Here is a 16,213-nt window from a genome sequence, read left to right on the forward strand (position 1 = left end):
AAAAACCCCCAATTTTCATAAGACCAAAAGTTTCCATTGACATTACCATAGGGGAGAAAGTGTATTTTATCAACTACTTTACATAGCACAATCAAATGTAATACGTATTTCTTTATGTGGATGCCAGCTGTGTTTACAAACAAGGTAACAAGTCAGATCTGACAAGGCCATGGGCATGACTACCACTCTTCATCTGCTTTACTCTTCTACACAAGGAGGTCGTCATCGCCTTTACTCAAACACAAAAATGAATTTCCTTATGAAACCTCTCTTCCTTAGGAGAGAAACAAATAGCATTGGGAAGAGACAAATGAATTGTTTTTAAAAAAGAAAAAAAAACAGTTTGCCTAGTAAAAGAGAAATTGAATTCAACACACCTGATAAAAATTACTGCTTTTCCGAAGCTAAAAACAAAAAATCAAATCCACATGTTCTCTCACCAAAGCAATCCTCTGTGCTTTCGTTCTCTTCTGTTCATATCTGGTACTGACAGCTGTACAAAGGGCACTTCTTACTGCTCCTCTTAATGGCAGATTTGGATCAGCACCATGTTTGAGGAGTTCAACCACTGCCTGCAAATGTAACAGATAGTTGCTGGAGACACATTTTCGACAGTTCACAGCAGGAAAATGATATCCCAGCAAGACCAGTCAAGAGCCTAAAGTGTTAGTACTTTGCAGCATTTAACATAACAGACTTGGAATATCTGCTTATATTTGCCATAGCTCGATGGCTCAGATAGCTTGTAGCACACACAGATTTAGTTCACCTGAGAACAGATTTTAGCATGAATCATAATGTCATCATGCAATATTTGTACCAAACAGCACTATGAAAGATGCTACAGGGTAGCGTCAAATATCACCTGCTCTGATATTTTCATAAATTATACTAAAAACACCTGTGTTTTACTACAAAGATAAGAATTAGAGAAGTTGAACATTTATGGTCTTTTAGATCATCACTCCATCTTAGGCTCTGAGAAGGCAGGAAAAGCAGTAGAATGTGTTGAATATGGGACTCCTGAAATTACATCTTTTCTGTAACAAACAAAGATGCAATAAACTCTTTTTCCCAGAAAAATACCTAAATTGTCTTTTAAAAGAAACAGAGCAAAAAAAGGAAAACAGTTCTGTTTCAAATATTTGATACAGAATTTGTTTTCTGTTTTATCCAGTTGCATCCATTTCTGCTGTATCCTGTAGCTCCACATTACATTGTATCCAGTTTTATTTTTATAGATGATTGATAACTTTCTACTCAAATAAATACAGTTAAAAAGTAACAGTAATCAATAGATCTTTTCTATTATGATCTACCATTAATCCTAATACATAGTATAAAATTTGCAGTGACAGAACAAAACTGAAATTTTGATTCCACCAGAAACACTGAAAGGGGCTTCCCCTTGCTTTGTGCATATTTGCATTTCCAGGACAATGCTTGACTGAATTATTAGTGTGCTTTTGTACAGGAGAAAGTAACCAGAGAAACAGAAATCAGACTCAAACCCTACCCCTATCAGTTTATTATCTGAAGCACTAGGCTATACAGTCATGCTTGCTCCCTTCCAATTGCTCTTCCCATGGCCTTGTTCTGGCTGGTTGGCTGCACAGCAGCTGAGTTCAGTGGGTAGCCTATGTGCAATTCTTACTCCCTCACTCTCCTCCCTTGTATTCCACAAAGATGAACCAGGAGCCTGGAGCTCTACTTCAAGAGAAGCAGAGCACTGCAGACACACCACTTTGTTACCATTACCTGTTTTGTTCACACACTTCCTCTCATAGCATGCTAGCTGCTGTGGACCCACTCCTAAGGGCCTTGTCTGAGCAGAAGGGAGGTCATTCCCAGCTCAAGGCAGGTAGGTGCTAAGTTCACATATTGAACCCTACTGTGTGAACTATAAGTCTCATCTGTGGAGTGCTGAGCACAGGTTCTTTCCAAGTCTGGTCATTGATCTTTTCATAGAAAAGCATACTCCTCAATAGCTACATTATTTTTTTCTTATATCAAAAAGTAGAGTGTTTTAACATTTGGCTGGGATGATTTGAGTGGGGAGGTAGCCTGTAATAGTATTGCATGTTCTTGTGATCCATAAAAATGGATACTCTTCTCTGAATGCTATACCCTTCTGAATCTTAACAAATATTACTAAATATCATGTAACATCCACAGGTTTGAAAAATAGCAAATGTAGTACTTTCACTGGGTATTAATTATGCTTGCCATAGTTACCCAAAATTGCCTATCATCAGAGAAAGCAGAGACAAATGGTGAAGTACAAGACACATAAAGAGGAACTAAAAGATGCTCACCAAATCATTCCCACTGGCAATTGCTAAGGAAAGTGGTGAATGGCCACTCCACAGTGTATTTGGATTTGCCTTATGCATTAAAAGGAGGCGGATAACATCTCTAGCATGCTGTGTAGGCAGATGCAGAAAAAGTTAGAATTAGATCATAATAACGTTAACTTTTTAATATATTTTTAATTATAATGAACAACATGAGCAGCATAAAACATATTCAAACCTTTCATTTAAGCTATGATCCTATAGCAAAAGTATACCTTCACTTTCTCACGGCTAAGAACCTCAAGCATGGTAATGTTATACTAAAATCTCTTCAAATTACGAAATTTCAGTAACCCTGCTGCCAAAGAGTATATGTAAGCTTGCTTCTGAAGAAGTACATCTCCTCTCTCAAAAACCTCTCCTTCCTCCACACCTCCTAAATCTGCTAGAAGAATGTTAGTATGGCTAGTGCATGACAAAACTCAGATTGTCCAGCTTCAAATTGGCCTCGCAGATAGTAAAATTTAATGGCCAAGTCCCTAATGGAAACAAAAGCAAAGGAAATTCCTGTGTTAAACAAAATTCTAAAGACTTAAGAAATATCTTTTCCTCAAGTGCTAATGGATTTTTAATCAGCACAACACCAATAACCCACAAGGAAAAGAGTTTACCCCTCGAATTCAATCAGCTCCTTACAAAGGGATGTAATGTACTCACTTCCCAGATACGTCATTTGAGGAGTTTAGCTTATAATTACTCTCTGTAAGCAGATGAGCAGAACCTCAGATGCCATGAACTTACCTCACAGTTATCCTCTCTTTCACATGCAATATGCAATGCACTCCTTCCACCTTCTTCTGGAACAGGACCACTATAGGAGGAGAAGTACTCTTTTGGTGGTCCTGTTTCATTCTTCAGGTGCACAGTGACACCACGGGATAATTTGGCTTCTCTGGTTTGAGGCAGAGGAATCTAAGTGAAATTACGCACACATTTGTAACAAAGCTCAGAGATAACCCAAGAAAATAAACTGCTTGGTCACCCATTGCTCTGGATCTCAACCATGGGCGAGACTCATTCAGCCCCACCAAAACAACGGCCACTCTTTTTCTACTTCCTTCTTTACATTCAGATTCCATCTGCTTAAATCATCTTCAGTACTGCACATTAAAAAGTTTAATAAAAGCACTAGAGGAATCTAGAGAAGACAAATTTTACACACAGAATTTAATAACTTTTATTGGGCCAAATGATACAGTGACAGGCAAGAGGAAAGAAGCAACCTACCAAGAAAAAAAGGTCTTCCTCGAGTCAAGCTCATTCAGATGTAATTCATTTAAGGTGCATGAATATAGGCTTACTAGACCTATATATATATATATATATATGTATATAAAAACAGTATACAAGAAAGTAATTTTGCCTGCACTGCTTCTGGGCAATTGTTTTGCATATCATTATATCTTTAGGCAGAGGTTAAAGGTCTCTTATGGGCAGTCTAGTACAAATGCCTAACATGAAGCACGGCAGCAAAAATGTTCTTGGGCATCAAAACACAAGGATGTGTTTACTGTAACCCAATAATATAGACCTCAAATTTTTGTTGTTGTTGTTGTTGGTGGTTTTTTTTAAAGGAACACTGTTATTTCAACAGGAGGCAAAGACTTCACTGGAATCAAGCAGGCAGGAAGCCCAACTCCCTGCTCATGTATTGTACAGCCTTCAACGGTTGCAAGAAGTTGAGCTCACGAAGCAACATACCTGGTCTGGACCATATGCCTCATTTACATCTTCTGCCCTTGCATCAAGATCTGGGGCAGAATGCAGGAGGTACCGTGTTATCTGGACCCCTTCCTCCCCAGGAATAGATACAGCTATATGGAGAGGGGTTAAACCCCTTAACTGAAAAACAAACAGCATTAAGACTCCTGTTTATAACAAGCAGAACTTAAAACAGTACCAAATATTTTCAAAAAAATAATCCAAGTTTCCACTTCCCACAAATTGTACCTTACTTTCAGCCACCAAGAACCTACAAATTGACTTACAGGACAGTGGAATATTCAGGGCCCCAGATCCTCAACCTACCAAAATCACAATAGCCATTACCAACTTGAAGAGCAGTTTCACAAGCATTCCCAGTCATTCATAGGCTTAGCAATAAGAAAACATAATGAGGAAAGAAAACTCAGAGAATAAAGGAGTTTTGAGTTCTTTCTATAAAACAGTTCTTTGAACAGGATAACTTCAAACAGCTTTTTGTCCATGCTAAAGCTGATTCTTACTTGCAGGTCACAGAAGCTGCAGTACTCATCTATAATCCTACATCATTATCAATTATAATGCAATGAAACCTTGGATGGAAGCCGCACATCAGTCCTGGCTCCCCTTTCTAAGAGGATTTTCACTGCTTCTGCATCTGCAGCTTTAACAGCAAAGAACAGAAGGGGTGATGGTATCCAGCAGGCATTGGGATCTGCACCTCGGCAAAGCAGCAGCTGGATTGTGGCCCATCTCTTCTTCTGTCTAAAGTTGACGTGGAAAATACCAGAATCACTCATTAGCATCTTGCAAAAAAACTCTAAATGATGGTGAACTACGACAACTCCCAGGTGTAGACATTAAAAATGGTATTTGGCAGAGACAAGACTTCATTCTTTAGAGCAGTGTCACAGCTGCTGTGCTCCACCCAGGTAACAATATTATTACCTAAAGAGGTTATTTCACTCCTCCAAACTAAAAAGGCAGCACTCAAAAGCAGTCCCTTTGGGTTGCATGGGAATGGATATGCAAAGAAAGGTTCCCTGCATCTCCACTATTCACTCATATGTCACTTCTAAACTTTTAGTCTTGAGACTTTTAATGGTAGACTTCTCCTTCCTGTCATCTAAGACTGGTTGGAAGGTTCTTTCCTCCATCATACTTCATTCATCCATCTCAAAAAAACAGAGATATTCTTTCAGTGTTTCCCTTAAACAAAAACTAGAACAAGAACTATGCTAGACCAGGACAGTGTATTTCAGCAGACTAACTGATGATTCCATCTATATTTCCATGGAGGCAAAATACACATATACATCCCTAAAAAAGAAACTTAACACCATCAAAAAAAACAAAACAGTCCTTGGAAATCACCCAGAAACTCTACCACAAAGTGGTCTGGGCAGAGGCTTCTCTTCTCTCACATGGCGTTAACTCATTTTTTAACCCACAAGTCCTATATTCTGTACATCTTTATAGTCCAACAAAAAAAAACATGCAATACATAAATAACATTCAAATGAGAAGCAAGAGAGGTGGCAAGATGTGCCACAAAAGTCAAATGCAAGGGATGAAGGGCAAAAAGGCCAACAGGGAATTTTCACTGTGGAAATTCTAAGACATTAAAGTTACCTACGCTGGCATAAAATCCAATACAAAAATTTCCATCATCTTTGGGGACTACTCCGCAGGCAAAACAAAAGGCAAGACGTGGCCCTTTCAGGCATACATAAAAGCAAGACAAAAAGACTACATTTTAGGCCCTGTCAGACATCTGTAGAAAACAACCAACAAAGTCCATTGTAGTCAAAACTTCAAAGAGTATGGTGAATATATTCTTATCTTTCCTCAAGTCCTCACTACACTGCAGGTTTCTATAGCAGACTGTGACAAGCTGCAACGCATGCAGTCAAGAACTTGTCTTGTTCAGGCATGAGGTCCTTAGCTCAAACTACACTTTCCAGCTTCACTCTTCACACTCTGCCAATCTGCATTATAACAGTGTATAAACAATGAGTGGTTTCTACTGATATGAACACGATTTGTCTAGTTAAACAAACAAGACATTGCTTTTCCTGCAATAGCTGTACCCTTCTGCGATATATGTGAAATACTAATTGTTGCCTTCTATGTTCAAAGAGGTTTATGAGACTGTCTCCCATTCATAGGGCATAAGTGAGACTTACTTTGAGATTATGCCTTCAGACAATTTAGTTGTTTCTGATGGTTGTGATTGTTCGTTCTCCTTGAACATTAAAAAAATAAAAGAAAGTAGTTACTAAAACGAAAAAACAGGCTTTCAATGAGTGAGTCAGCATATTCAGTCATCAGAAGAATAATACAAGTGATAACAGTAATACAAGATCATATAATAATAATGGAATTTGCTTAACAGTAGATAGGAAAATCATTAGAAATAATTTGTAACTAATTTTTTATAATAAACCAAATAACTGAACATTTTCTTGCTCAATCTCCATTGTAAGTAAAACATGTTTAGAAGTGTTACAGTTTCCTCAAACATTCACCATCTAACTTAAAAGAAAAATATCTCTGAAATAAAACAAGACTCTTACAGATTTTCAACCTGTATTACTTTGTATGAGAATGTAGAACTAGGATCTACAAGACCAGTGTTTCCAGATCTTCTGGATTCATACTCAACTCAGAGGAAGAGAAAGCAATGCACATTTTCATAGAATCATAGAATCAGTAAGGTTGGAAGGGACCTCTGGAGAACAACTAGCCCAACCTCCCTGCTCAGCAGGGTCACCTAGAGCATGTTAGACAGGGTTGCATCCAAGTGGGCTTTGAAGATCTCCAGAGAAGGAGACTCCACAACCTCTCTGGGCAACCTGTTCCAGGGCTCCATCACTCTCACAGTGAAGAAATTCCCCCTTACATTCAGGCAGAACTTCCTGTGCTTCAATTTCTGCCTGTTGCCTCTTGTCCTGTAACACAGGACAACTGAAAAGAGTTTAGCCCCATTCCCTTGATACCCTCCCTTCAGGTACTTATACACATTGACAAGATCCTCCCTCTCAGTCTTCTCTTCCCCAGGCTAAACAGGCCCAGCTCTCGCAGCCTTTCCTCATAGGGCAGTTGATCCAGTCCTCTGATCATCTTTGTAGCCCTGCGCTGGACTCTCTCCACTAGCTCCATGTCTCTCTTGTACTGGGGAGCCCAGAACTTGAGATGAGGCCTCACTAGGGCTGAGGGGCAGGATCACCTCTCTCGACCCGCTGGCAACAGTCTTCCTAATGCACCCCAGAATACCATTGGCTTTTTTGGCCACAAGGGCACATTGCTGGCTCATAATCAACTTGTCATCCACCAGCACTCCCAGGTTCTTCCCTGCAGAGCTGCTCTCCAGAAGGTCAACCCCCCAGCTTGTACTCGTGCTTAGGGTTATCTTTCCCTTGGTGCAGGACTCTGTACTTGCCCTTGTTGAACCTAGTGGAGTTCCCCAGGGCTCAGTATTGTGTCCCATCCTGTTCAGCTTTTTCATCAATGACCTGGACGAGGGGATGGAGTGCCTCCTCAGCAAGTTTGCTGATGATACCAAGCTGGGAGGAGTGGCTGATACAGCTGAGGGCTGTGCTGCCATTCACAGAGACCTGGACAGGCTGGAGAGTTGGGCGGAGAGGAACCTCATGAGGTTCAACAAGGGCAAGTGCAGAGTCCTGTACCTAGGGAAAAATAACCCTAGGCACCATTGCTTCTTTTTTGACTCTTAGAGACCGTGACAGAAACAAACTCTGTCTAGTTCTGATTTCTTTTTCTCACTCCAATTTTCTGCGACTCTCCAAGCGTTTGGTTTATATACACCTCTCTTTCCTTTTCACAAAAGTCTTGCAAATTTAGTAATGGGGCACCTCTTAAACATATGCTCAGCTGGCTAGAGCATGGTGCTAATAATGCCAAGGTTGCAGGTTTGATCCCCATATGAGCCACTCGGACTAGATGATCTCCAGAGGTCCCTTCCAACTTTACCAATTCTATGATTCTATGATACTCTTGGAACTTGAACAGGTATTTTAGAGCAACCAAAAACTACCCTGTAGTTCATTTCCAACAAGTTTCTTCAGGGCATTTAGACCTGAGTAGCCTCTTCTGAAAGTTTCAGCAGCATCCTTACACTTCTAGCCTCCTCTGAAACACCTCCAAGACCACATAATCTTTACCTGTCCAGGACCCTCTCTGATCCCTTCTGCCTTCTCAGACTGTTTGCCAAATCTTGACCCTATGTTTCAACCTTGTTTTCATTTCCTTCTCCACAGTGTGGTTTGTACTCTTTCAAAATATGTATCATGCTCCTCCATAGGACAATTTAAAGCAGGTACTTCTCTTTTCAGCAGGAGGAAGCCTAGGGTCATTAGTCCTCCTTTGTAAACGCTCTCCAAAGGTCAAGAGACTCCTTGGACAGTTGAATTGCTTCTTGTTTGCCACTTCAACTATGTCAGACAGACTCCGTACTATCAGGAGAACCATCTAAATCCTCTTGTCCTGCTTGGATGCTTTTGTAATTCCCACTAATTGCCCATTGCATCTTAACTGTCTTAAATACCTAGCTAAACACGGCCTCACATCTCTGCTATTAATACAGTGCCTTATTTCAATTGCAGAGTAAGCCTGTTACTGCACTGCAGCTTGGTCATTTGAAGTAGGAGTTAGTAGTGAGAACAGAGAATCCTGCATCCTCAGAGTGCAAGATACACAAGAGTTCTGACTTTTCACTTTACAGTAAAGTAATTCTGAAAAGTAAACTTACAGTTTGAGGCAATATATATCATGATTCAGATATTTTAGATTAGAAATAAACCAACCTTGTATTTGTGCAAGTTCCTCTCAGCAATATTACCCTTAAAAGATTCTGCTGGATAATACAGAATAAAGCATATGGAGAGAGCAGATAATCCTTCATCACTATACTTATTCACATCGGCTCCACTATCGAGAAGAAGATTAACAATATCATTGTGGGAATTAACCTGTAGAGGGAAAAATGCTTCAGGATGTTTTTTTTATATATATTTATTTTGTAAAAATCTATACTCACACATGCATGCACTCACTTGCAGATTGCTACATGGGAAGAATAGACAGCATAGCTTGAAAGCAGTGAAAACTAACACTTAAACCAATTGAAGTTTACATTTGTCACAAAATACAAACACAGTACTGGACCATGTCTTACACAGTTCAGAATGTGTATCTTTGAGTATCCTCAAGTACATCTCTGCCCTTCTCTTTTTTATAACAGCTTCTACGAGATTTCACGGGGATTTAATGAGGAATCACATACAGAAAGAAACTAAAAGTGACTGAGATGGCTGTAGGTGAAATATAATGTTCTAATTTACTATCTAAATTCTGCTAGACTTTTAGAATGAATGTCAGGTATTCAAGTAGCTGAAAAGGGCACAAAGAAAAGGGGAAGTCATCCTCCCCTTCAGCGAGTCATGTACACACAGTTTCTAACCACCACCCTTTTCCAGCAAAAATGAAATAACTCTGTCTGAATGTGATTATGATTACAGCTGGACAAGAAAAAAAAAACAGTAATATGGGCAGGGTCATATCGAAGAATGCAAATCTAGTCCACTGCATAATCATAAACGCAAATCAAACTTGACAGTTAAAATAATAATCTACAAAAAGAAGCACTTCAGTAAACATTACAGATTATTCACTGTGGGGTTTGGCATGATACTATTCATTACAGACATTCCTTATGCCACACCTATTGTTTATTAAACATTCTCTTTACACTTACTATGTAATGGAAAAAGAGAAAAATATAATCCAGCCTACTAAACGAGGAATTTCTCATCATATGGTAAAGAGTCATTCTTAGGAGTCTTACAGCAGCAGCAGCAAGTGCTGTGTATCCATGTTTGTCTGCTACGTCTGGATGAGCAAGCTCATCCCTCAGAATCGTATAGACTCCATCAAAGTCTCCTTTTGCTGCTTTCTGAATTAACTGCTCTGAGGCAAGCTCCTTGGGGCCTGGAGGCCCATAAGTACTGCGGACTCCACTGAGAATGAAGCTGACATCTGAAGCAAACTCTGCTTCACAGCACCTAGCAAAGGAGAAAAAAGCACCGAGACATTTAAGCAGCTAAGTACTCTTAGGCCACTAATGCAATTAAAGAAAAAGAACAAGAACAAAGCATGTTGCTGGGTAAGATGGGAAAATATGAACACCTATCATTTTAAGAACTACTTCAGATAATATAAGTTTGCTTAAATCATAGGCAGAAAGGCAAACTAGTCTAGGGGTTACTGGCAGCAGCACACAGGTATTGGTTACAGAAGAGTTCATAAACATCCAGCCATCCAACACCTAAGAAATTAGAAAACAAAATCTAACTGCCAAGTGTTTCTACAAACAGAAGATTTAGCACGCACATTCGTATCTGTTTAGTTTTTGATTTATATTACCAGCTTTAGCTATGGCTATAAAATACACAGCTTGTGTTCCAAACAAAGCAAACCAAAAAATATTCTGTCTGCCCAAAGAACACTTCTATGTACAAGTATCAAGCTACATATAAAACTAAGGCTCATGGGCAGTTACAAGTAGCTGCAGACTTGCTGCAGCATGTTTTTTATAGTCTTGAAGTAGAATAAGAGTTAAGACAACCCCAGAAAGGTATCATTGGTATCAGAAATTGTTTGTTTCATTTTTAAAAAATCCTCATTGTCAGCTTGTCATCTAAAGACTACAAAAATCTTTTAGAGAGCAGCTTCTATCACGCAGCTTATCTTTGAAAATAATGGATATGATTTACAAAAATCCATACATAAAAAAGAAATCATCAACAGCTACCTGTGTTTATAAATATGCATCTGCATTCTGACGAGTAAGGGGGTTACATTGGCAACAGGCCAAAGGTCTTCCTCAGATAGCTTTGAAGTATTCTGGAAATATGAAGCATCACACTCTTTCAGAAAGGTGCGAGTCAAAGTAAGATGATCTGTGTTACGGGAATAGCCAAAGACTCCTTCAGGCAAAATATTCTTGTCATGAAAAGGGAGATGTTTATAGCTACGGAGAAATGGGTCCTCCTCAACAGAAATATACTTCCTTTGAGAACTGGCATCAACATATCTGAAGTGTTCTGGATAATCCAAGAGAGAAAAATAACCAGGTACTTCAGTACACAGTTTAATTAGATGATTCCTCAGCCACAAGCCAACATCCTGATAGCCATCTGGATAGCTCTCGATTCCTGGTCCAAATCGCTCATCAAATTTGTACAGCCCCTTAAGAAACAAGTAAACTTGTCAGTAACAATCAAAGATCAAACACGTTCTACAATTAAAGTCTGGTTTCTATTTAAACTGTTCTGCCTTGGTCTTATTGGTCCATTTCTTATTGACAGAGTAACAACTGCTGAAGCCATTCTGTACTACAAAGCCTTCATAGTCACATTGATCCATTTAATGGCAAACACATTAACTCTTCCAGTACAAGAACAGTGGAAGGCCCTAAATTTAATTCCATTAAGACATTATGTTTAGATGTAATTTCATGTAGATTTTAGTGCCCGAGCAGGATTCTGTTTCACACTATTCTGTGTCCAGCTTTGCATTCATTAACCACTCTGCTACTTTTTGGACCAAGACAGATTTTCAGTAACATTTTCCAAATCAGAACAAACACCTCTGACACACAACTGCACAGATGTAGAACACAGGAATGGCAGCACAGTTCCCAACTATTTATTTTCTTACCATGGTAATAAACTTTATGACAACATGGTAATTAACTTCAGGACAACCTTGCAGGCATGATAGTACATGTTTTTATTTCATGTCAACAGAAGAGTCTCAGACACAGGTGTAGTATTACAACACAGGAGTTTCAGCCTTCTTAGAAGAACATCCTAGTTTGACATGACACTATGTTAAGCAATGCACAAGCACCGCTTCCAAATTCAAGCAGGCTGACACATATCCAGTGTTTCTGAATCACACATGTGGCTCAAGGCATGCTCATACAAGGCTATCACAGCCTCAAAACAGCTACTTGGAACACAAATTAACAGCTTCAGTCATGTTGAACTGTCTATCTATGGAGATAAAGGATCAGAAAAAGCACTACGACTGGCAAGAGTAATATCTCAAGTTTAATTATAACCTGAGGGTGTTCTATTTTTCCCTTAGTTTCTGATTATACATGATCTATTCAAATTAAAGTTCTCCTAAATCCATAATTAGTGCTATATTATCAACATTCAGCAGTATTATGTTCTTGTGGGTCAACTCAATGCAAAGGCCATACATTGTTTTGTTATATATTTTGGATTAACTGATGAAACACTGTTTCCTATTGCAGACACAACTATGGATCAGTATGACAGGAGGGCTGCCCTACGCTGGGCACTATTCAGATACACCTTTCTCGTCTTTGAAAACAAAAAATTATAAACTCTCAGTAAACAAATTTTCTAGCTTCTACTAAAAACAGTAGACCTGGGAATTATACGAAAGAGACAACTAACTATCTTGATACTTCAGAATGCTCTCCATCTCCAGTTTCTTCAAATGTAGTATTTTTCAGTTTCACATTGCCAGCTTCCTAACACATCTGTTCAGAGTACTGATTAGGTAATTCGCTCTTCATCTAGCAAGTGGAGTAAATACTTAAGACTTATATACTAGAAACTGGAAAAAGAAACTCTTCCAGGCATCAGATTTTTAGTTCTAGACAGATGGTATCATATTATCTCCTTCAAAATTTCCCTAAACAAAAGCTTTGTACAACCTAAGTTGAATAGTTGAAGACAGCAATGCAGCTTCCTGAAGACTGAAGCATGAAGCTTTTGCTCTAAACAATCCAAACACTAATGGAACTGCCTGAAAAGAAAAACCACACTCAAATTTTCCTGTATTCATGCTGACTTTGAAAGGCAGGGAAATCATGGTAATAGCAGAACGTTTTTCCAGTTACCTGAAATTTTCTCCCGTTCTTCCATTCCAGAGTCCCATAGCCTTCTATATGGCTGAGATAAAATGTTCCAGTGAATTTGGAACCGTCAGGCCAGTAGCAAATCCCCTTCCCATGGCGATGGTCCACGTAAAACTGTCCCATGTATCTCTGTAATCCACCACAAAGAGAAAGAAGAAAGTGAATTTTTAATTGTCTCCTTAAATTCAACAGAGCAGCACTAACAAGGTACAGGAAACTGAGAGTGAAACTGTTATACAGTTAATAAAGACTGGGTAAAATCTCAACTCCACTGTAGTCATTGTCTTCAAAACTCTGCCAAGATTTTACCGGTTGCCACAGCAGCTCTTTTATCATGTAGCAATCATGATGGAAGATCATACTATTTTAGCAATGTTTCTCAGTGTCCATATCCTTAGATATGTTGTCAAATAATGCAGACTAAGCCAACATCTATCAAAGCGTTCAACACCTCTCACAAAGATCTGTATCCCAAAAAACAGTTAGTTGGAAAATTTTGCATCCAACAAAACAGGGAAATCAGTACAGCCATGAAAACACATATTTTTGCCCCCCAAAAATCTGAATACATAAGAACCTAGTAAAGCAAAATGAAAAACATCCAGCTACTTGCTTACAAATCATTTTTTTCATTATAGAAGCACAGAGCCTCCACACATAGAGAATATTCCTGCTTCCAAATAACAAAATTCTGTTTGGAGAAAGAACTATCACTCAAATAATCCCTACCCAATCCCTGCCTTTTGACAAATTCTACTCACCCCCAAACCTAATCACCTACTCTTAAATCGCCTACTCTTAAAGTACAATAAAATTCAGTCTGCAGTGAGTAGTCAACATAATTTTATAGTAAATACAATTATATAAAATGTTACACAATAAAAATTGGGTTTTTTTTAATTTATATGTTTATTGATGATCTCATGCGTCTTCAGCCCTGCCATAAGGTCTTTGATTTACAGCTGCAGGTGAAGCCCCTGGACATTACACCTTTGTGCAATACTTGCTAAAAAAAAATAAATTTGATGCTACTCTAAAACTGACACTTTTGACCCTCGGTAGAAAGTTCTGGAAAACTTCACATCATAAGTATACATAGTGCTGAATTGTATGAAGGTGACAGACACTAAGTTGAAAGGTTGTCCATAATCCCTTTTCTCTTCAGTGAAAAAAATCCTTAACTATCAACCCACTCATTTGATTTTGATTGATCAACTGTGATTGATTTTACTCACAAACACTTTAAGTTATCATTTTTTAAGCAAAAAGACATTTGGGTGATGTTTTATAGAAATTAATCAAAATTTTGTAATTGAAAAAAAATCCCACTTAAACAAAAACCAATTCAAAATCAACCCAATTAACAAAAACTGAAAACTACCACCCTCTATCAAGTAAGCTTCCAGGAAAATCATCACCAAAGACAGGGAGCTGTTACTACTACTTCTGCTAATGTGTGGTAGGACATTTGATTAGAATGCAGAGTTTGCCCCCAAAAGTCAACAGTGAGGTACAATGCTGAGTTCTTTATATCGCCAAAATTAAGTCTGTGTTCTCTACTAGACTGAACACCAGTTCTTGAGAGCATTGATAGTTGAATGGCATTCCAGAGGAAAAAAAATAAATAAAAGCACCATTCCTTTCTGCGTAATAGTATAACTCATATGTGGAAAACAGATATCCCACTATGCAGACAACTGATCCCTAATGGAAAAAGAGCCTGATCTCACATGCTTGCACACCTCCAGCTAGCAACAAAAGTGCTGGGCACTAATGAATGGGCAAACTGTAAGAGCCTCACTACTTATGCATGGCCACGTTCAACATTCGCTCCAGAAACAGACACGAATTATGGGTTCCTGGGAGGTTTCCTTCCGCTCATCCCACTGGAAGGCGCTAATGAACAGGCAGCTGTACCGACAAGTCACAGCTGTGGATCACAACCACCCTCTGTAACTGCTATGCAAAAAGTCAGCATACAGCTGCTTTTTTCTCCCTCTTCTCCCCACAAGCCTCCACAAGTGCAGCAGGCATCTGAGGCCTCATTCAGCCACGGATAGTGACCCAACACTCTCAGCAATGGCATTATGGCAACCACCTTCTGCTGACTCTGAACAGGAGGGCAGATTAAGCCCTTTGAAGTAGGGCAGCAAAGCATATTACCTGAAATCTTGTGTCTCAGTTTGCATTTTAGTAGCAAATATATTATTAACCTGGATACAAAGCAACAGAGTGCCTCCAAAGAGCAGCAAGGGCCAAGGCACTCGCTGAGCAGGCTCCTGGATGTTGCACGGAAGGAAGCTGAGAAAGTGCTCACCCCATTATGAAATAAGCACAAACTACCTAGCTTGCCCAAACACAGAGGTAGCACAGAAAAACCTGCGTTTCAGAGATCTACCTCCTTGCAAATAAGCTCTGTTGTGAATGCACTCCCTCCAAAATATGATTTCATGCATTTCCTAGTTGCAACAGCATTATTCTGTGAAGCATAGTAAATAAAATGGGGAACACGAAGGCAGAAAGCCCTGTATGGCGAGCTCCTACCCCCTAGCGCGGCTCCCCAGCCCCGGCCCAGACCGCGGCGCCGCGCGCCGCAGCGGGGGTTGGGCGAGGCAGGCGCTGCCCTACGGCGGCTTCCCGCGGCTCACGCCCGCAGCCGCCCCGAAAGGCTACGCTGCCCCGCACCTCGCCACTGCCACCCCCAGGCCAGCTGCCGCCGGCCGTCTCCGCCTCCTCCTCGCCGCCCTCGGCCGCCGGTTGACTGGAAACTCGCTCGGCGCCGGCCTCCATGGCAGCGGCCGCCACCGACCACACGCCACGTCGCCCGGCGGCCGGGGCCGCGCTCCGCCTCGACTGCGGCGCCTGCGTTGCCGTGGAGACCGCGGCGGGGCCGCCCCTGCCCCCCCCCCCCCCCGCTGCGCCCCGCCCCGCCGCCGCCCTGCGGCGTCTGCAGCTCAGGTCTGTGGAGAGGAGGGTCTCGGAGCCCTCGCTGCTTGTAGTCTGCGGTGCCCTCTGCGCACTTACGATCTGTGGGCGGCGAAGCCCCTCCGCAGGAGCCGGCAGCCTCCCGCACTGCCCCCGGAGGGCCAGCGGCTCTCCCCGCCGAGGCCTGCGTGCTTACTGGCCTTCTAGCTCTGCGGAGCAGTTTCTGGGAAAGGCATGGTTCAAATGCACAGCATCA

The 16,213-nt window shown here is 40.6% G+C and overlaps 1 protein-coding gene across 1 annotated transcript in view; it reads right to left on the reverse strand.

The window, feature by feature from the left end:
• The window catches only part of ANKMY1 (ankyrin repeat and MYND domain containing 1), a 29,949-nt gene extending 14,127 nt beyond the window's left edge, over window positions 1-15,822 (reverse strand). The window contains exons 1-11 of the mRNA XM_062591292.1: window positions 15,718-15,822; window positions 13,015-13,161; window positions 10,888-11,324; window positions 9,922-10,138; window positions 8,882-9,046; window positions 6,242-6,300; window positions 4,649-4,820; window positions 4,056-4,196; window positions 3,096-3,266; window positions 2,316-2,423; window positions 441-572 (exon numbers count right to left, since the gene is read on the reverse strand). Coding sequence (XP_062447276.1) covers window positions 441-572; window positions 2,316-2,423; window positions 3,096-3,266; window positions 4,056-4,196; window positions 4,649-4,820; window positions 6,242-6,300; window positions 8,882-9,046; window positions 9,922-10,138; window positions 10,888-11,324; window positions 13,015-13,161; window positions 15,718-15,822 — 1,854 coding nt within the window. The remainder of the gene's footprint in view (window positions 1-440; window positions 573-2,315; window positions 2,424-3,095; window positions 3,267-4,055; window positions 4,197-4,648; window positions 4,821-6,241; window positions 6,301-8,881; window positions 9,047-9,921; window positions 10,139-10,887; window positions 11,325-13,014; window positions 13,162-15,717) is intronic.
• Between the last annotated feature and the right edge of the window lie 391 nt (window positions 15,823-16,213).

Source organism: Rhea pennata, chromosome 18 (genome assembly GCF_028389875.1).
Source record: "Rhea pennata isolate bPtePen1 chromosome 18, bPtePen1.pri, whole genome shotgun sequence".
NCBI classification, from domain to species: domain Eukaryota; kingdom Metazoa; phylum Chordata; class Aves; order Rheiformes; family Rheidae; genus Rhea; species Rhea pennata.